Source organism: Sus scrofa, chromosome 18 (genome assembly GCF_054392235.1).
Source record: "Sus scrofa isolate SSC_HxYL_T2T_F1_AM1 chromosome 18, Sscrofa_HxYL_maternal_Yorkshire_Landrace_v2.0, whole genome shotgun sequence".
Lineage (NCBI taxonomy): Eukaryota > Metazoa > Chordata > Mammalia > Artiodactyla > Suidae > Sus > Sus scrofa.
Genome location: NC_139400.1, coordinates 31,814,372 through 31,836,311, shown reverse-complemented (window position 1 = coordinate 31,836,311; position 21,940 = coordinate 31,814,372). Strand labels below are relative to the sequence as shown.

Here is a 21,940-nt window from a genome sequence, read left to right as displayed (position 1 = left end):
GTTTAGATCTATCCTTACACACCTGCATATGTATGATTACGTATGTGAGTGATACATATATGCAAACACACACATATCCATTTCTGTAACTATCTCTAAAACCGTGAGTACATACTGACTCCTCCAATTCTAATACAATGCCACAGGCTTCTTTCTTCTAGTTCTCCCCCATTTCATAGTTATATACTTCTTCTCCAATACTGAGAAACTCATATTTTTATAATAGCATATTAGCAATGTTTATTTAATGGGTCTGTGTTTAAAAAATTTTCTTAATTTTTTTTAATCTTAGCTGAAGTAATAGAAGGTGGGTGTCTGATAGATTAACTATCACTGCTAACATTAAAGTTTCGGGGTGCATTTTAAGGAGCTCCTTTGCAGACACACCACTAAATACATGATGTCATATAAGATATTTTACATTCTCAACTAAAAAATAAGTCCCATTGTACTACTGAACAGAATATGCTTTATAAACCTTAAAGATACATGACTTAAAATACATATTCAATGTAAAAACATGTATTTTACTTGGTTCCATTTTATGCCAGGTAGGATGAAGTAGAGGAATAAAAGATAAATAAGGATGTATTTTTGCCCTGTGTTACATGCTCTCAATATTCGACAGGAATGAATTAGTTGGTAAGTATAAGGACAGACTTCATTAAGCTCACTATTATGCCCGTATCTCAAAAATGAAACACAGTCTTACTTGTAGCTGACAGCTGTTGACATCTTTCAACCTCATACAGTGATACTGATCCAGAGCCTATTATGAGGAAGGAAAAAGGAATTACAGTTTTAAAATCCATTAAAAATTCAATGTGGCATTAAAAACTACAAAACATTACTGAGAGAAACTGAAGAAAATCTAAACAAATGGTGAAATTTGTTTATGAATCCATGTCATCTGTTCATGGATTAGAAGTTTCAATATTGTTAAGAATAAACATTCTTGGAGTTCCCGTTGTGGTGCAGTGGTTAACGAATCCGACTAGAAACCATGAGGTTGCGGGTTCGATCCCTGGCCTCGCTCAGTGCGTTAAGGTTCCAGCTTTGCCGTGAGCTGTGGTGTAGGTGGCAGATGTGGCTCGGTCCCGTGTTGCTGTCGTTCTGGTGTAGGCCGGTGGCTACAGCTCCGATTCAACCCCTAGCCTGGAAACCTCCATATGCCACGGCAGCGGCCCTGGAAATGGCAAAAAGGCAATAAAAAAAAAAAAAAAAAGAATAAATATTCTCCCCAAATAGATCTGTAGACTCAGTACAATCCTAATGAAAATTGCAGAGGCTTTATTATAGAAAGAGACAAGCAGATTCTAACTTCTAACCCTTAAGCGGAAATGCAAAGAATAGAGAATATGGAAGATAATCTTAAAGAAAGAACAAAATTGGACTCATACTATATGACTTCAAGACCTACTAAAAAGCTATAGTAATCAAGAGAATATGATACTGACATAAAGACTGATAAACAATATTAATAGAATTAAATAGAAAGTCCAGAAATAAATCCACATTGACAGGGTCATTTGATTTTTGATAAAGGCAGCAAAGCAAATCAAAGGGAAAACAAAACTCTTTTCAACAAATGGTTCTGCAACAACTGGGAAATTAGTATGAGGGAAAAAAATAAGTCATACCATACCACTAAGTATTGAACAGAAAGCACAGAAGTAAATCCACATTTATACTCATTTGATTTTTGACAAAGACATCAAAGCCATCTTAAAAAAACAGTGCTCCAACTAGAAATTTTTATCTTAAAAAATGTCTATGCTATACTATACTACAAAGCATTAAAAAAGAATAAATAGTGATATGTGCAATGTGATGAATCTCGAAAACAAGTAGTATGTACAAGAGTACATAATATATTATTCTATTTATTTGAAGTTCTAGAACAGGCATAGCTAATCTACAGTGGGGAAAAAAAGAGGAATTTGTGGGGTGGGGTTGGGGCCAAGAATTGACTAGGAAAGATCATGAGTGAACTTTCTGAGAAAGGTCATGGTCCTAATTTTAAGAGGGATTTAGGTTATGGAGGCTTATGTATTAGCCCCAAATCATACAATTATACTTAAGTTGCCCACTTCATTGAATATAATTTACCTCAAGCATAAAAAAGAATTCTAAACAAATTCTGAACTCTAGTTAATGATGTTCATTCATTCAAGTGTTTAGGAGTCATACTTATGTCTGCAAATTACTCTGAAATGCATAAAAAATAAGATGGATTAAAAGAAAGAAAGATGACACAGCAAAGACAGTAAAATGTTAACCAGAAAATCTAGGTGGTGGATATAAGAGTGTTGACAGTACAATTATTTCAACTTTTCTCTATGTTTAAATTTTTTCCTTTTGTCTGAAAAATACATTGTGAAGGAAGTAAAGTGACAGGCAGATGAAATAATAAATTTACTAAATTTAATAGGATGATTCGATGAAAACCATAAAATATGATTTTAATTTGACAAAACAGCAAAAGTTGTGAACACAGCCATAAGTTTTATTAATAATGCTCTTTAAAGTGAAGAATTTAAAACAAAAATGTATCCATATTTTGCAATTACTTTAGCTTACTACATTCAATTCAACATAATATTGTATTATAGTTTTATATTTATTGTGGCATCATATACAAGCATATGCATTAACACTCCTTCCTCAACACTGCTAATAAGTAGCATAAGAATCAATGGCAAGAGGACCTGAATGGACATCTTAAGCCGGCAAAGTAAAATTTCAATGAATCTGATTACTTACTATCTGCCAGTTTGCAAGAAGCAAAAACAATGGCAAAACCTTAAAAGTAGTCAAATAAGAAAATAAGAGAACATATGTGCAAAATATATGCAACAGTCTCCCACAAACTGCTAAGAAAAAAGACAAAGAGCCCAACAGAAAATCCAGTAAAGGATAAGAATAGATAATTCAAAGAAAAAGGGGTAATAAGGGCCAATAAATATATAATAAGATTTTTAAGTTTCCAAGTACTCAGGGAAACTAAATAAGATATCACCTTATACCTAATAAACTGTCAAAAATTACATACATTACTAGTGGCCAGTACCACTGAGAGTGTGAGGAAAGAACATTCTTCCACACTGTTATTTGCATATGAATCCTATGATGTTTTGGCATATAATCTGGCATCATCTATGAAAATAAAAGATGTGCTTATACTTTGATCCTTCAAACCTACCTTTAGGAGTTTATTTTAGAGAAACAAAAGCATGGAAGTATAAGATTGTTCAAGAGTGTTTATTAAACATTTGTAAGAGCAAAAAACTGGAAAGAAACAATGTCTATCAAATGGAAAATGGCTGAGTTAATAACGTTAGATTCATATTATAAAATATAATGCAACTATTAAAAGAATTAGTTTGAGCTATATGAATTACCCCAGAAAGAGGTCTATGGTATATTATCAAAGAAAGCAATTTGTATAATATGGTCTTATTTTTGTAAAAATTTTAAACAGAGGGAAAAGTTGTATCTGTTTATGCAGAGTATACATATTTGTATTAACATGAAGGTGTTGAAGGAATCACAGAAAATGGTTAATTTTACCTCAGTGAGTGGGCATAAAGGCATGGGAAAGCTATGTAGCTTGATATTGTCACATATACTACTTTTATAATTTAAAAATAATTAGAAAAACCTTTTGAAAGGAGAAAAGACATTTCAGAAAGTATAATTACATATTATACTCTCTTCAAATGATTGTCAGTTGAAGTAAATTTGCCTCCTAATGGTAGTTCAACTAATCACAGATCAGGTTAAATGCAATCACCAAGGTGACAGGAAATAAGAAGAATTTTAAGGTGGAGAAAATGAAGAACTAAACATGTATAAAATATCAAATAGCCTGCAGTTGAATCTGACTCACTTTGCCATCAGGTGGCTAAGTGACCCTGGGCAAAGTAGATGACTTCCATCAAAGCTTCAGTTTCCTTTCTGTGAAAGGGAAGAATAATATCAACCTCAGAGGAATGCTGTTAGGATTAAGCATGCCTGTTAGGATTATCAAGCCACATATGTTAATTTTAGTGTTTATCATATCAGTAGAGAAAGTGAGTAAATCCTCACAAAATGGATCATAGTAGAGAAGGAGCTAGGTTGTAAAAAAAAAAAAAAAATAGAGGATAGAAGCATGACATAAATTCTGTCTCAGAATATACAAGCAAATAATAAGACAAGAGTGCTAAGGAAACAAAGTTTATACATTGAGTATTTTAAAATTTAGATTTGAATAGTAACCTATTCAGGTAGGCAGTAATATAAATACACAACAAATTGTCAGTATTTTGTAATCAGGTACTTGATTAACTCAATAAAGGCTGGGAATGCTAAGCTATGAATGATCAAAAACCACTGGGGTTACTTGAACTAACGCAGCAAAAACCACGTTTGATACTTTTAGAAAGTAAGAAGCAGGGAGTTCCTGTGGCTCAGTGGTAAAGAACCCAACTAACATGCACAATATGCATGAGGATGCAGGATTGATCCCTGGCCTCACTCAGTGGGTTAAGGATCCAGAGTTGCTGTAAGCTGTGGTGTAGGTCGCAGATGCGGCTTGGATCTGGCGTGACTATGACTGTGGTGCCGGCCGGCTGCTGCAGCTCTGATTTGTCTCCTAGCCTGGCAACTTCCACATGCTCTAGGTGCGGCACTCAAAAGCAAAAAAAAAAAGAAAGAAAGAAAGAGAATTTATGTTGATAAAGCTATTTTACTCACCAGAAACTAAACTGGCAACACTAAAAATTGTCCTTACTTATTAGAAGTATGGGATTAATAGATACACTCACCATATAAATAATAGGTAAACAACAAAGATTTATAGTATAGCACATGGAACTATATTCAATATCTTGTTAATAACCTATAACAGAAAAGAATCTGAATTTGTACACCTGAAACTTATGCCATGTTGGAAAATCAACTACAGTTTATTAATAAATTAAAAAAATTGTCCTTACTTGAAATATTTGAAAAGGTGTCCTCTTGTTGTGATTGACATATACCATCTAAGCACTGACTGGCTGGTAAATCTGCAGACTCTAAAACCCTATAATTGAAAGAATACAATTTTAAATTGCATAAGACAAAGTCAAATAATGGTCAGTTTAGCTCTACCCATAGAAACCAAGAGCTTACTGATATTACATTAAAAATTCTGTGTGTGTGTGCATTCTTCAATAAGCCCATAGCTTTTATCAATTTATCAGGGGGTTCTAAGAGACCCTCAAATTTAAAAAAAGAGCTTACTGATATTACATTAAAAATTCTGTGTGTGTGTGCATTCTTCAATAAGCCCATAGCTCTTATCAATTTATCAGGGGGTTCTAAGAGACCCTCAAATAAAAAAAATTAAAAAATTTCTACCCATAGAAACCAAGAGCTTACTGATATTACATTAAAAATTCTGTGTGTGTGTGCATTCTTCAATAAGCCCATAGCTTTTATCAATTTATCAGGGGGTTCTAAGAGACCCTCAAATTTAAAAAAAACTAAGTCTGGAAAAACACAAGTGGAACAGTGGGATGACGTAATACTGCAAACAAGCTGTGTATTTAGTAGATGACATGCTAGGTCAGAACAATCTCACTCTAGACTCAAGGAAGGAAATATTATGCTGCTATATACTACATATGAGGACTAAAGTAGGGAAACCAATAGGAAATTATTAAAACAGCTAATTGAAATGATATCAAAATCACACTGTTTCCAATATACTAAAACTTAGAAAATAGTTACAGCATTTCAATTTATTAAACAAGGTATTTTATATCTCTTGGAAGATATGCAGAAGAATTATTTTTATTTTTCTGGAATACTGGTCTAAGACTTTTTGCACACAATGACTAATAGGAATACTTCAGGGAAAATGAAACCACGTACAGCAGGATTTAAGGTACTGTTCACTTTCTGGGCACACTAGAAGTTCTAAAAATATGATACCCTGAAACATTTCTGCTATCTATTTTATCAGTTCCATGCCCTTACAAAAGGCAGTATTTTCATGGAGGATCAAGTATGTTTGGTATCCTAGATACATATACTAAGTTTTCCAAACTTTAGCTAAGCTCCAGTTTCCGCTCTTTGTTGCTGTACTTGGAGAAGATGCACAAAGGGTAGAAGAACATTAAGTGCAAAGAGTAGATGTAAGAGCCTAGTAAATGTTGGAAAACTTGGACTAGAAACCTAGCTCTGTAACTATTTGGTTATTTGAATCTATAATACTTGATTTGTTACATTCAGGTTATCTATTTAAAAAAAAAATAAAAAGGATACTGGGGGAGTTTTCTTGTAGGGCAGGGGGGTTAAGGATCTGGCATTGTCATTGCAGTGGCTTAAGCCACTGCCATGGCGCAGATTTCAGCCCTTGGCCCAGGAACTTCTATATGCCCTGGGTGCAGCCAAAACAAACAAACAAAAAATTGATAATAGCATAACAGGCTCTGGGAACGAATTATAAGGAACCCACCTCAGAACATTATTATGTTAGAAATCAGCTAAATACCTTATTTAAAATGTCTAAATAGTATCTAATATGCTTACTTTTTCAGTTGATCCACGTCAGAGTTACTTTCTGGCAGGACTCTGATTCCCCGACCATAACTGGTACCTCCATGAAGATGAAACTCCAGGGCTAAAAATGTTGCCGTGTTCTCTGAATTGACTGACTGGAGCTTTGTATGGAGGCTATAAATTCTAAGAAAGCTTCCAACCTAAAAATAGATTATGTATTATTTAGAAAATTGAGAAAAATCAATAATTTCTCATAGTCACAATACTTAAAAGCCAATATGGGACACAGACCAATAACTAGGAGTGTTAACCCATAAGAAAGGATACTAGTATATGTTATACTGGTGTGCACTCAATATCAGCTGTAGGACACTAAACCAAAACATGTGTGATGTGTGTGCAGGCACATATGCGTGTGGTGTAGATGTGTAGGTATACAGATATATGCACGTATAGATATGTTTTTGCATGTTTGCATGCATATTTTTCAAATGTAAAGACATTTCCATTTTAGAGATATTAAAATGTGGAATAAGATTGAGGTTTTTTTTTTGGCATTTTAGGGCTGCACCTGTGGCGTATGGAGGTTCCCAGGCTAGGGGTCCAATTGGACCTAGAGCTGCCGGCCTACACCACAGCCACAGCCACATCAGACCATCAGACCCGAGCCACATCTGCGACATACACCACAGCTCACAGAAATGCTGGATCCTTAACCCACTGAGCGAGGCCAGTGATCGAACCTGCAACCTCATGGTTTCTAGTCAGATTTGTTTCTGTTGAGCCATGATGGGAACTCCAAGACTGAGTCTTAACATTGGTAAAATACAGTAGTTAAGATACCTATTACCTAAATCACATCTGAGCCCTCTATATAATTAAGAAATCTATTCAATTAAGGTTTCTGAAAATAACCTGCTTTAACTAATTTAAGGTAAGATTTAATTAAATACGATCACTAAGACACTCTCATTATAAGAATACTAGAAAATATTCCAAGTATTCAATACTATATCAAGGTAATACATTCCCTCTACTCCATAAGTTCTATGGAAAGAAAATGTGTAATAACGTTGAGTCCATATACCATTAACGTGAGACACATTCCATGAGTTCAAGTATAGAATTAAGCTAATTACAGTTTTGAACCAAATGTCCTACAGTTAATTTTAGATGTTTTGCTAAACTTAGTCTTAAAAATATCTTTAATTACAGAGTATTTGATATTCTTTTAACATAGAAGACTTAAAAAGAGATGCAGAGAGTTTGTTAAAGAAACTGTCACACCTACTCAAAGAAGGAAGCCATATAGCCTAAATCACATTTATTTTTATGAGGGGTTATTAAAAACAGGAGTTAGTTATCAACTAGGAAATTTAACTCATTTGCATAAAGCAGCACTCCTGACTACTGAGGACTGTGGGACTACTATTCTCTTTTTTCCCTACAAGGTCAAGGCTGAGTAACAGTGGTGAGATTCTGTGTAACAGAAAAGCTGTACATGGGGGAATATAAACAAAGATGAGGTAGTAAAGTAACCTCGTCCCTTTGCTTATTGTCGTTTCAGTTCATTGTATTTCTCTTCATCACCCTCTAGATTTGATAGAGAGAAACGAGGGGAAAAAAGAGGGGGAAAATCCACATTCCTGGATGCTACCAGTTCATTCTCAAGGGTCTTTTTCCCATCCAATCATGGGTTTCACAAAGAGGAGGTAAACTGACAGAACACTGTAAACTGGCTATGATGGAAAAAATAAAAATCATTAAAATAAAAAAAAAGATATAAAGCATTTTAGTCTTTTCTCTGACTTCTTCCTCTGACAGAATTGCAGGGAAGCAGGGTAAATAGGGTCAGAGAAGGAAAACACAAAAAGAAAAAAAAAAAGGTGTCAGTTGTACTATCTTCTTTACTATTATAATTCCTAATAAAACAAAATTATGTTTTAAAGACAAAGAGAAAATTTATTTATATACATAGGCTATAAAGATGACAAACTGTTATTTCCAGAAATTCCTTCTGGAGGCAGCATTGTACTATTTTTTAAAGCTTGCTAAATATACTATAAAATGAGCCAGATGCTCTATTATAATAGACAAATATATACAAGACAAACAGTCTTGTCAATAATGTGATAAGATTCTAAAAATATAAGTGAGTCATAACCCAAACACTATAAAACATCTCTTTAAAAAATTGTTATTAAAGCCCATTTTAATACAGAAACAATAAAAATAAAGCAAAGGACATTGGCTATTAAGAAATCACCGTTACTTTAGAAATAATTTAAATACTCCTTCCTTATAAATTTCCAAAAATTTCCTTTAGGTTTAATATTTTTGGTGTGTGTCTTTTTAGGGCTGCATCAAGGCATATGGAGGTTCCCAGGCTAGGGGCTGAATTGGAGCTGTAGCTGCTGGCCTAGGCCACAGCCATAGCAACCTGGGATCCGAGTCACGTCTGCAACCTACACCACAGCTCATGGCAATGCTGGATCCTTAACCCACTGAGTGAGTCCAGGGATCAAACCCGCAACCTCATGTTTACTAGTCGGGTTCATTAACCATTGAGCCACAACGGGAACTCCAAGGTTTAATATTTTTAATGACCTGCGTATGTCTGAAAATAATCAAACTATGCTTCTTGGGTTGCTGAATGCCAAATATAACTATGTATGTTTTATAATTACTGTAAGATTGTATCAGAATAAGTCTGGGATTGAAAATATACTGCTTTCATCTGCAGACAAAAGGTTTGAAAGGTGTGTGTGTGTGTGCACGCAAAATATTTAGGGAATGAGACAACTTATTTAAAAAGTAGGTTTTAGGCAAAATGTTAAGGATAACTTTAGCTGTAAAATATATATAGAATTCAATTACACTGTACTTTATAATGGCCTTAACTGTTCTCTTTATTAAATAAAAACCACACTGTTTCTTGTTTCTATACAACAAAAACATTCCATACATTTCATTAAATATGAATTTTAAATAAATATACAAGGAGTTCCCATTGTGGCTCAGGGGGTAACGAACTTGACCAGTAACCATGAGGATGCAGGTTCAATCCCTGGCCTCACTCAGTGGGTTAAGGATCTAGCGTTGCTGTGAGCTGTGGTGTAGGTCACAGATGTGGACTGGATCCTTTGTTGCTGTGGCTGTGGTGTAGCCCAGCAGCTGCAACTCTGATAGGACCCGTAGCCTGGGAACTTCCATATGCCACAGGTGCTAGTGCAGCCTTAAAAAGCAAAGCAAAATAAAATGAAATAAAACAAAATAAACATACCATTTTAGGAGTTCCCTTGTGGTTTAGCAGGTTAAGGATCCAGCACTATCACTGCAGTAGCTCGGGTTGCTGCTGTGGGGCAGATTTAATCTCTGGCCTGGTAACTTCCACATCCCATGGGTGTGGGCCAAAAAAACCAAAACCAAAACCCCATTTGAAGCAGTCACCTTTGAGTGTTGATTAGAATTCACTGGTATCAATATCATCCAACTCTGGAGATTTTTTAACTTACTGCAAAATGTTTGGTATAGAGGATGCCTCAAAACAAGTAAAATGTTCTATCAACGTGCATTAATTAAATAAAAACCTACTGTTATATTACTTATAAACAGATAAAATCCTTCTTATGCTATTGCATTGCAGATAAATATGTCATGATATCTTTAGAGAAAATTTAATTGCTCTACATTTTCTTAATTATATGTGCTCATGGCACCCTCTAGTGGGTGAGATAAAGCAGACAAAAAGGAGATGAAAATAAATCTGAAAAAAATTCACAGCATTCATGGATTCATTCATTCACAAGCAGATATAACTTATTTCACCCTTACTATATGGAAAGCACTGTGGAGGGTGGTGCACAGGACTTGGACAAAAAAATCAGGACAATAGAGGGGGACAGAAAGACCAAACTATCTAAGTAGCATAGGGGAGTTCTGTGGTGCAGTGGGTTAAGGATCTAGCCTTGTCACCAAAGTGGCTTGGGTTGCTGCTGTGGTGTGGGTTCAGTTCCTGGCTGGGAACTTTTGCATGCAAGGGTGTGGCCAATGTAAATTTTTTTCATTTGCAAAAAAACTATCTGTATTTTAAAAAGACTTTAGAGTTTCCATTGTGGTGCAGCAGAAACGCAATCTGACTAGGAACCATGAGGTTGTGGGTTTGATCCCTGGCCTTGCTCAGTGGGTTAAGGATCCGGTGTTGCCATGAACTGTGGTGTAGGTCGCAGACACAGCTCGGATCCCGCGTTGCTGTGGCTCTGGCGTAGGCCGGCAGCTACAGCTCTGACTCGACTCCCTAGCCTGGGAACCTCCATATGCTGCGGGTGCGGCCCTAAAAAGACAAAAGACAAAAAAAATAAATAAATAAGTAAAAAGACTTTAGAATTGGCTTTATCATTATACTTATCTCTGAAATAAGCTAATCAATGCAGATAAAATCAGGGAAAAGCATCAAAACCGCATCTTCAACAATCTTCTCTGATATGAAAGGTATGAACATGGTCATAAAGGACCAACAGAGTGTAGTTATCACCTTTTTGGACCTGGACTTTAACCCATTTTACTGAGGTGAATGGGATTATTTGTAACACAGTGTGAAAGTGGTAATATTTCATCCTTTAAGAACATTTATTTACAAAGGAAAAGGGGCACTAAAATTCAGATCTAAAAAAATTACAATTTGCTTTTCCTGTTTTCTTCCATTAAGTAGGCTGTATAACTCCCTAAAAGTAGGATGGAAGCTATTTACAATAAAGAAAATCATTTCTTCATACTGCTTAAGAGGGCAGGCTCCGGAAATAGACGTTACACATTCAAACACAGGGTTAGTGGCTGTGAAATCTTGGACTTAACCTCTCAGTGCCTCAGTTTTCTCACTTGTAAAACAGAAATGATTATAATACCTATTGTGAGACACAATGCTAAATAAATATGAAGTGCTTAACAAATTTTACTATTAGTAATGTTATTATTGCATCATTCTTTGCTAGAAAGATACTTTTAGCCTATATATATATATATATATATATATATATTTTTTTTTTTTTTTTTTGTCTTTTTGCCTTTTCTTGAGCAGCTCCTGTGGCATATGGAGGTTCCCAGGCTAGGGGTCCAATTGGAGCTGTAGCTGCCAGGCTAAGCCACAGCCACAGCTACACGGGATCCAAGCCACGGCAATTCCGGATCACGGCAATTCCAGATCCTTAACCCACTGAGCAAGGCCAGGGACCGAACCCGCAGCTTCATGGTTCCTAGTCGGATTCGTTAACCACTGCGCCACGACAGGAACTCCAGCATATATATTTAATAAGATAGAGTAAAACGAAGAAAAACATTCCTTAAGATGTTATTAATAAGCAAGAAGTGCCATAACTAAACAGTGTACTTTTACCTAGAAAACTATATATCAAAAATAGTGAGCATATTCTAATAAACTGTATGGTACACACAGACACACACAATTTATATTTTAGACTTGGATTAACAATTTTTGAAACTAACGAGTACAAAGTCATAGACTGGATTTTATCAACCCAGTTAACAAAGCTTATCATTTAGGTTTACAAGTATTTTATACATCCTTTGTCACTTTACATATTTATTTATTTGGTCACACCCATGGAATGTGTAAGTTCTGAGGTCAGGGATTAAATCCCGGCCACAACAGTGGCAATGCCATCAGGGAACTCCACATCTTTTGTCATTTTAAAGCAGTATATCTTGAAGAATAAATTTTTCCTTCTTACTTCCATAGTGAAATTGGGCACAGCTTTAAGATATTCAGGAAACACTCTTTGATTTAAAAAATGTTCAAGCATTATAATTTATCTTCTAATAATGTATTTCAAATACACATTTTAAAAATCATAAGAAAAAATAACATTTTAACTTCATATATCTTCTAATTACATATTTCAAATACACATTTCACAAATCAAAAGAAAAATTAAAATTTGGAGTTAATTTCTAGACTTCAAATATCATCTAACACATGATTTATCCTAAAATGTATAAAAATACAAAAGAGCAAACACGCTTGCCACTCAACATCACCTTCAGAGATTTGGCCACTTGAACATGGTTATCATAGACTAAAATGTCTATTGTCAGATTCTGCAGCCGATGGATGTGGTCTAAATCACCTTCAAAAACAAGGTCCTGTATTAAGACTCTCCAAGATGGGAACGGAGTCTTGGTGCCATCCCATACCTGCATAAGAGGGCAGCAAAGTTTATGATTTTTTTGTAAAACTGTGGGTGCTAAAGAAGCTTAATTTACTGGTAATATAATTTAAAAGCAATAAATGTACTCCCCCAAATATCTTCTAAACTTTAAATATGATGTATATTCATTCCTGATTGCAAAAGGACCATGTACACATAGGAAATGAATAAAATATAAGGAAAAATAGTCAAACTTCTATGAGCAAGCTTAGAAAAAATATTAACATATTGAATTTACTTTTATCTTTTTCTTCTGTATATTTACATCTTTTATTCTTTTTACTAAACTGGCATTATGTTCTGCTTTTCATTTCTTAGTTTATTATTGGACACTTTTTTGATCAATTTAAATATTCTTCTAAAATAGGATTTTCAGTGTCTTCACAGTATTTCATCTTTAAGATAGTAATTAGCCTGTGCTGTGCTAAGGTTGGAAGAGAGGAGGTCCAGGCTGTGCTACACTATAAATGTGGTGTTTTCCAAACAACCCAGTCAAAAATGGGTAGAAGACCTAAACAGACATTTCTCTAAAGAAGACATACAGATGGCCACTGGACACTTGAAAAAAAAAATGTCTGCTAGTGTCAGATTACAGGGGAAGTACTGAATAATGTTGGTGACAGTGCTACGTTTTAAATAAACAATCATGAGTTTGTGTCACTCACTCGGTTTCCTAAATTATTTAAAGAATCAGACAATCACTTTGGGAGTAGTAACAGTATGTCATACGTGTTTTTCCTCACTTGGAATTTGGTCTTTCATTTTGTATATACTAGTTTTGAGACTCTAAAATGACTTTACAAGTAGCCTAGCCTGTTAAGGGTCTGTCGTTCTCACTGCTGTGGCTTGGATCACTGCCGTGGTGTGGGTCTGGGTCCTGGCCCAGGAACTTCCACATGCAGAGGATATAGCCAAAAGTAAATAAAATAAAATGACTCTACCAGACCAATCCATGAGTCTTTTGGAGCAGGAGTTGAGAGAGTAGAGTGTAAGTCAGACTTTGTTTTGAAATTCTGGAACTTTTGTAATTTTGTATCAAAACTCAATCTGTTAGGAGTTTGATTATATGCAGATCTAATTATTTTTTTCCAAATAGATAACAATAACCATTTAACAATCTTTCTTTACCAATCTGAAATATGATATTATTTTACAGTATATTTAATTATTATATATATATAAGACTATTTTTGACATTCCTAATCTTTTCCATTGATCAGTATTATCTAATTTCATAATATTTTAATATCTGATATGGAGGTTCCATTTAGTTTTCTTTCTCAAGCCTTTCTGGCTTTGTTCTTAATCATTTAATGTTTCTAAAAAACTTTAGAATTACAGTCAATTTAGAAAATAATATAGCTTTAATTAAAACTGCATTTTATTTAAAAACATTTTAGGAAAGAATAAACTTTTTTTAATTATTCGTTTTCTTTTATGCTCCTCAGTAAAGTTTTGTAGTTTTCTTCACAGAAGTTCAGATACTTCCTTCATGAACTCTTGCTTTATAGTCATTAAGACTTTCAAAGATCTTTTGTTCAATTACATGTTCTATTTAGTTCAGAGGTGTAGGAAAGTCATATTTAACTAATATTTTAAACTGGTTACCTCACAGAATAATTTTAAAAATCCAATTAGCTATTCAGTTAACTGTTGGGGCTTTTGTAATGCTGTCAGTACTACTGACCTTTTTTTTTTTTTTTTTTGGTCTTTTTTGCCTTGTCTAGGGCTGCTCCCGCGGCATATGGAGGTTCCCAGGTGAGGGGTCGAATCAGAGCTGTAGCCGCTAGCCTATACCAGAGCCACAGCAACACAGGACCCGAGCCACGTCTGTGACCTACACCACAGCTCATGGCAACACCGGATCCTTAACCCACTGAGCAAGGCCAGGGACCGAACCCGCAATCTCATGGTTCCTAGTCGGATTCGTTAACCACTGCACCACGACAGGAACTCCAGTACTGGCCATTTTTTAAGAAGAGTTAAATCTCTTACTTCTTTTTCTTAGTGAATTTCCTGAACATCATACAGCATCATACAGCTGTCATTATTGACTCCAGAATCCCAACACTAGACATTTGTTTGTTTACCTTCAACAGAAACTGTCACTATGTTAAGGAGGTACACTTTTAATTTTGTTTTGCTAAACATTTTCGTAAATATTTTTACCATTCATGAACATAAATATAATTTTCCTGAAATCAAACCATTCTGATTTTTAAAAATAAACTGTGCTGGATTATATATATATATATGTGTGTGTGTGTATATATATATATACACACACACACACACACATTCCATTTATGTAAATGTATCTTTGTATCATTCCCAATTTAAAAATTCTTTTCTTTGTCTTTTTAAAAATCAGAATAACGAAACTTTGTTTTCCAAACCTTCAAACTTAACAATTTTAATTTTTTTCTATTTAATAAAAACCATTAACTATACATAACAATCCTTAAATACTTTACTATTAGGAAACAAGTATTTTCATACATGCCTAGGAGTTTGCTAAAAGAGCATTAAACTCTATGGAGGGTAATCTAGCAAAAGCTATCAAAATTTCAAATGCACATACTATTGAATCATCAACTCTATTTCTAGCAATTTATCTTAACAGCTCTATGAGCACATATGTAAAATGATAAATCTTTAAGTCAACCTACTAAATGCAACAACAGAATGCAGGTTAAAGTAAACTATGCCATACTTCCATATGACTAAAAAACAACAATAAAATGGTTGAGGTAGCGCCCCCCACTCAATTCATGTCTATCTGGGGCTTGTGAGTGTGAATTGGAAATAGTGTCTCTGAAGATAAGGTCACGGTGGATTAAGATGGGCCTTCAGTCCAGTGACTAGTATCCTTACAAGAAAAGGAAAATCTGGACTTCAAGACACAAAGAGAAAAAGGCCATTTGACAACAAGAGATAGAGATTGAAGTGAAGCCAAAGAATGCCAAGGATTGCCAACAACCACCAGAAGCTAGTGAAAGGCAAGGAAGGGTTTTTCTCAAGGTCTTGGAGGCAGTATGAACCAAAAATGTCTTGACAGAAACTCCCATGTATTAAAATAGGGTCTTCTGTATATAACTATGCATAGTAAAATTAGGATGATTTAAAAAATTAGGATAATAGTGATTTATTTCTTTAGCATTAACTGGATAATTTCTGAGATTCAGTCTTAGATTAGAAGCATTCTGCTTTTTTTCATACAAAAAATTAAGCTGTAAAATCAGAAGACTGCTTTTAACATAATTTTCTGGTTTATGTGTTTTTTGTTTGTTTGTTTGTTTGTTTAAATTTCCAAACCAGATTATAGATTAGATACGTAAACTATCTACCAACTCTGGCTACCAACGACTTCTAACAAATAACAAACAAAACACTAAAGCTATGAATATTCAAAAAGTATAAGTACTTAAAGGAAATCCAACTTAAGAGTTTAATTTTCAGAAGTCTAAGTTTTCTCTATTCTGTGTAAAAAGAATAGGGAAAATTGTGGATTAATGTTAGTAGGTCTAGAGAGATATTAAATCATGATTTTAATGCAAGCTATTGATGTAACATGTCTACTAGAATAATTTAAATGAATGTACTATAGTTACTAATAAAGGAACCAGTATTAGTGTCATATCTAAGTTGAGATGGGAAATAATTGTATGATATTCCTTGCTGATCAGACCTCATTTGGAATAAGGTCTGGCTCTTTTTGTTTTTAAAACAAAATTTAAAAAATTATTTTTGGTTTGGGATAGAAAAATCAATTTCAGAAAAAAAGATCACTCAAAGTTTGACTTCCTATAGATAAATTGAGTAAAATATTGCTATATATTCCTCTCAACATATTTTTTGCTATGTATATAATACATTTTTAGTATATAAATGAAGCTGTATTAATCATTAATCACTGAACTGAATATTGTGAATATCCATCTCAATAAGTATATGTATATAATGTCATCTGTCACAGAGTATTCCATAATACATAAATAACTCACAAAATTCTCTATTGTTAGTATCTGATTTTTTCTGATTTTTGTTAATGTAAGAAATATAAGGATAAATATTCCTTTAAAGGCATTTTTCCACATTTTACCTTATTACTATAAAATAAATTTATGAAAACAGAAATGTTCAAAGAGTATAGGAAGACTTTTGAGATTTCTTTTAAACTGTCCTCAAGACAGTCTTATTAATGTAATTTCTTTTTTTTTTTTTTGTCTTTTTGCTATTTCTTGGGCCGCTCCTGCGGCATATGGAGATTCCCAGGCTAGGGGGTCCAATTGGAACTGTAGCCACCGGCCTACACCAGAGCCACAGCAATGCAGGATTCCAGCCGCGTCTGCGACCTACACCACAGCTCACGGCAACGCCGGATCATTAACCCACTGAGCAAGGGCAGGGACCGAACCCGCAACCTTATGGTTCCTAGTCGGGTTCGTTAACCACTGCGCCACGACAGGAATCTTACATTCACATTTGAATGCTACGTTTTAAAATAACATTTACATGAAAGCTATTTTTACTCATCTGAAAAGGCTATCTAAAAAAAAGGGACCCGGTACTTGTTCTTGCTTTAGAGAGAAAAATATAGATTCAGCTATGTCAGCAAAAGGTGGCAGGTTTGATCTCTGAATTTAAGAATTTATTAACAACACAGCAGCCAAAAGATGGCGACTTCTCTCTGTTCAGTGATTAGCAAAGGCTCATTGTTAAGTAGGTCACTTTGGGCATCAAGTATGACTAGTTGACCTAAGATTCCTTCTCATTTTGTTTGGATGATTTTATGTTGCTTTAGCTTCAGCTTTGTCATACTTGACTTGTTTCTCTTTTTTAATACATGCCTTTACTTTTTCAGAGTACTTCATGTGTATATAAATGGGCTATTTTCAACTTCAAAAACTTTATATTTTATTCAATGATTTCTATCTTTGCTATTACTTAATATGGGCAAAGTATAACTGGCAATAATACTAAACCCCAATATTTGTCTAAATGTCACTGTATTCTATTTCCTGTTTTATCATTCCAAAGAGTCAGAAGCTAAAGATACAACCAGAGGAGCAGGGCTGAAGCAGTGTTTGTTTAAATGCATCCTGCCGAGGCTGGGAAGGTGAAGATAGTATCAGACAACTATATTCTCCAGAAGCTATTCATAAGTAAATTGGGATAAGTGTAAACAAAGATTAGAGGGGTCTAATGTTACATTTTTTTCTCCTATGGATTTAAAAACAAAACAAAATACACCAGAACAATAAATTCTTCAAAAATCCATGATCAACCCATGAAATAGGCAGTGAAATGACATGGGGAAGAGAATCCAACATCAATGGGCCCAAAAAAGCAAATGAATGAAAAGGAAGACTATATCTTGACAGGGAAACAGAAATATACATATTCAGAACTGCAACTTAAAAATAGACATATACAAAAACACGATACCTTTTAAAATTGCACCTCACAAAATCAAATACCTTGGAATACACCTGACCAAGGAGGTAAAGGATCTATATGAAGAGAACTATAAAAATTTAATCAAAGAAATCAAAGAAAATGTAAAGAAATGGAAAGATAGTCCATGCCCCTGGATTGGAAAAATCAATATTGTAAAAATGGCCATACTACCCAAAGCAATCTATAGATTCAATGCAATCCCTGTCAAATTACCCATGACATTTTTCACAGAACTAGAACAAACAATCCAAACATTTATATGGACCCACCAAAGACCCAGAATTGCCAAAGTAATCCTGAGAAATAAAAACCAAGCAGGAGGCATAACGCTTCCAGACTTCAAGAAATACTACAAAGCCACAGTCATCAAAACAGTGTGGTACTGGTATCAAAACAGACAGACAGACCAATGGAACAGAAGAGAGAACCCAGAAATAAACCCTGACACCTATGGTCAATTAATCTTTGACAAGGGAGGCAAGAACATAAAATGGGAAAAAGAAAGTCTATTCAGCAAGCATTGCTGGGAAACCTGGACAGCTGCATGCAAAGCAATGAGACTAGAACACACCCTCACACCATGCACAAAAATAAACTCAAAATGGCTGAAAGACTTAAATATACGACAGGACACCATCAAACTCCTAGAAGAAAACATAGGCAAAACACTCTCTGACATCAACATCATGAATATTTTCTCAGGTCAGTCTCCCAAAGCAATAGAAATTAGAGCAAAAATAAACCCATGGGACCTCATCAAACTGAAAAGCTTTTGTACAGCAAAGGAAACCCAAAAGAAAACAAAAAGACAACTTACAGAATGGGAGAAAATAGTTTCAAATGATGCAACTGACAAGGTCCTAATCTCCAGAATATATAAACAACTTATACAACCCAAAAGCAAAAAAGCCAATCAATCAATGGAAAAATGGGCAAAAGACCTGAACAGACATTTCTCCAAAGAAGATATACAGATGGCCAGCAAACACATGAAAAAATGCACAACATCACTGATTATAAGAGAAATGCAAATCAAAACTACCATGAGATACCACCTCACACCAGTCAGAATGGCCATCATTCATAAGTCCACAAATAACAAGTGCTGGAGGGGCTGTGGAGAAAAGGGAACCCTCCTGCACTGTAGGTGGGAATGGAAACTGGTACAGCCACTATGGAGAACAGTTTGGAGATACCTTAGAAATCTATACATAGAACTTCCATAGGACCCCGCAATCCCACTCTTAGGCATCTATCCGGACAAAACTCTACTTAAAAGAGACACATGCACCCGCATGTTCATTGCAGCTCTATTCACAATAGCCAGGACATGGAAACAACCCAAATGTCCATCGACAGATGATTGGATTCGGAAGATGTGGTATATATACACAATGGAATACTACTCAGCCATAAAAAAGAATGACATAATGCCATTTGCAGCAACATGGATGGAACTAGAGAATCTCATCCTGAGTGAAATGAATCAGAAAGACAAAGACAAATACCATATGATATCACTTATAACTGGAATCTAATATCCAGCACAAATGAACATCTCCTCAGAAAAGAAAATCATGGACTTGGAGAAAAGACTTGTGGTTGCCTGATGGGAGGGGGAGGGGGTGGGAGGGATCGGGAGCTTGGGGTTATCAGACACAACTTAGAATAGATTTACAAGGAGATCCTGCTGAATAGCATTGAGAACTTTGTCTAGATACTCATGTTGCAACAGAACAAAGGGTGGGGAAAAAACTGTAATTGTAATGTATACATGTAAGGATAACTTGATCCCCTTGCTGTACAGTGGGAAAATAAAAAAAAAAGACATATTTTATTAGTACTAAAACAAGAATTACATAAATACAGAATAAACTATACTATATTTAAAATATAGATCTGGTAATACTACTTTTCTCTGGAAGCGTGGAATAAGGAAGGGAAGTTCAAAAGTTGCATAAAAATACAGGATCATTAAAAACGGTCAGGTTTTAAGTTCTTAATACACAGTATACATGTTTATTCCATCAAAATGCTGAAATATAAGCTTTTTATAGACATATAGGTCATTCCAACTTACCATTTTAGGTATTTTAAAATATCTACCTTTAGAAGATACGATGCACCATCCACTTCTGCTTTGCCCAAGAGCTGACACGTCAGGTCAAAATACTGCATTGGCTGAACATCACACAATTTCACTAACGTTGAGGAAGGTGAAATGTGAGTAGATGCCCAAACACGTAAGGCTTCCACCATTTTGTGGTCCTCGGTGGTGAAGTTAAAACACTTGCTTGAAGTACGAGGTATAATAGGAGCTCCTAAAGTTCCCTCGAATGTCAAAGATGCAAAACCAGAGCTGGTGATACCTTGAGTCTCCTTTTTATATACCTGGATCTAAGAGAGTGGGCAAACAGAAAACAAAACAGAAACAAACAAAACAGGTTACTGATCTAGAGCCTAGGAAGTAGAGACACTTGAGAGACTATAAAATCTTGCCTACATAGTCAATAGAGGACATAATTGTTTACATATTCTGTTTAATTAGCAAACTAAATTACAAAATCTACTGGGCTATATTAATATGCACAGGCACCATGATAACTATAAAACACTACCCAAAACTTATTTTTATTTTTTAAAGAGCTGGGTGGTAGACTACCTAATATTATCAAGCTTGAACTTTTGCTAACAAAATACTTATCAGGTTTTTTTTTTTTAGGCTGCACCCACAGCATGCAAAAGTTCTCAGGACAGGAATCAAACCCACGCCACAGCAGTGACACAAGCAGTGACACTGCCAGATTCTTAACCCATCAAGCCACCAGGGAACTCCTTTATTAGTTTATTAAGGTAAAATTTATAAAAGGAAACAAGATAATAAGTAACAGTTACTTATGAATGTTATAGGGAAAACTAGAATACTTAAAATATAGAGTCTGAAGTGAATAAAATGCAGCTGAGGCTAAGGTTTCATCAGTCTAGCTGAGAGAGCTGAGACAATGCTTTCAAGATGTTGAATTTTGTGGCTCAGTTATTAGATGCACATGCATTTATGATTGTTACATTGTCTTTATAAAGCAACCCTTTAGAACTTGTGAAATGCCCTTTTTAGTCTCCCATACTACTGTCTGATATTAATAAATGTATTTATAAGTTCATTGGAAATTAGAAAATATACTGAACTGAAGGATACCTAAGTTGTGATGTGTTAGAACTTGTTGGATATAACTAAAGTAGTAGACAATTTTATAGGCGTAAATGAATATTTTACAAAAGAAGAAATGTTAAAAATGAGAAATTTAGACTTCTATCCCAAGACATTACACAAAGAATATTTTCTGAAACCCAAGGAAAGTAGAAGGAAAACTTAAACAAGGTAAGAGAAACAGAAATATATAGTAGAGTAAGTCAAAATTAAAAACTGGTTCTTTGAAGAGATTAGTAAATATGATAAAGCTAGAAAGACTGATCTGGAAAAAAGAGAAGAAATTATAAGAGAAGAAGTTAGAACATCAAGCCTGCAAAAATGGATTGATCATTACAAATCCTATAAACACCTAAAAAATAAATAACATTATGACCAACTTTATATCAGTAATCTGACAATCTGGATGAGAAAGACAAACTTTTCTAAAAATTAAATATAGACTGATACAAAAAATAGAAAATCTGAATAATCTCATTCCTCATAAAGAAATGTTAACTAATTAATAACGCTTATC

At 34.6% G+C, this 21,940-nt stretch overlaps 1 protein-coding gene across 10 annotated transcripts in view; it reads right to left on the bottom strand.

Annotated features, from left to right (window-relative positions):
- POT1 (protection of telomeres 1) overlaps positions 1-21,940 on the bottom strand; it is a 94,659-nt gene that overhangs the window by 18,897 nt on the left and 53,822 nt on the right. For 9 of the 10 annotated variants that reach the window (XM_013985634.3, XM_085004735.1, XM_085004733.1 and 6 more), the window contains 5 exon segments: positions 20,322-20,612; positions 12,586-12,741; positions 6,562-6,731; positions 4,980-5,068; positions 713-769 (listed from right to left, as the gene is read on the bottom strand). In XM_013985634.3, coding sequence (XP_013841088.2) covers positions 713-769; positions 4,980-5,068; positions 6,562-6,731; positions 12,586-12,741; positions 20,322-20,612 — 763 coding nt within the window. 10 annotated transcript variants of the gene reach the window in all.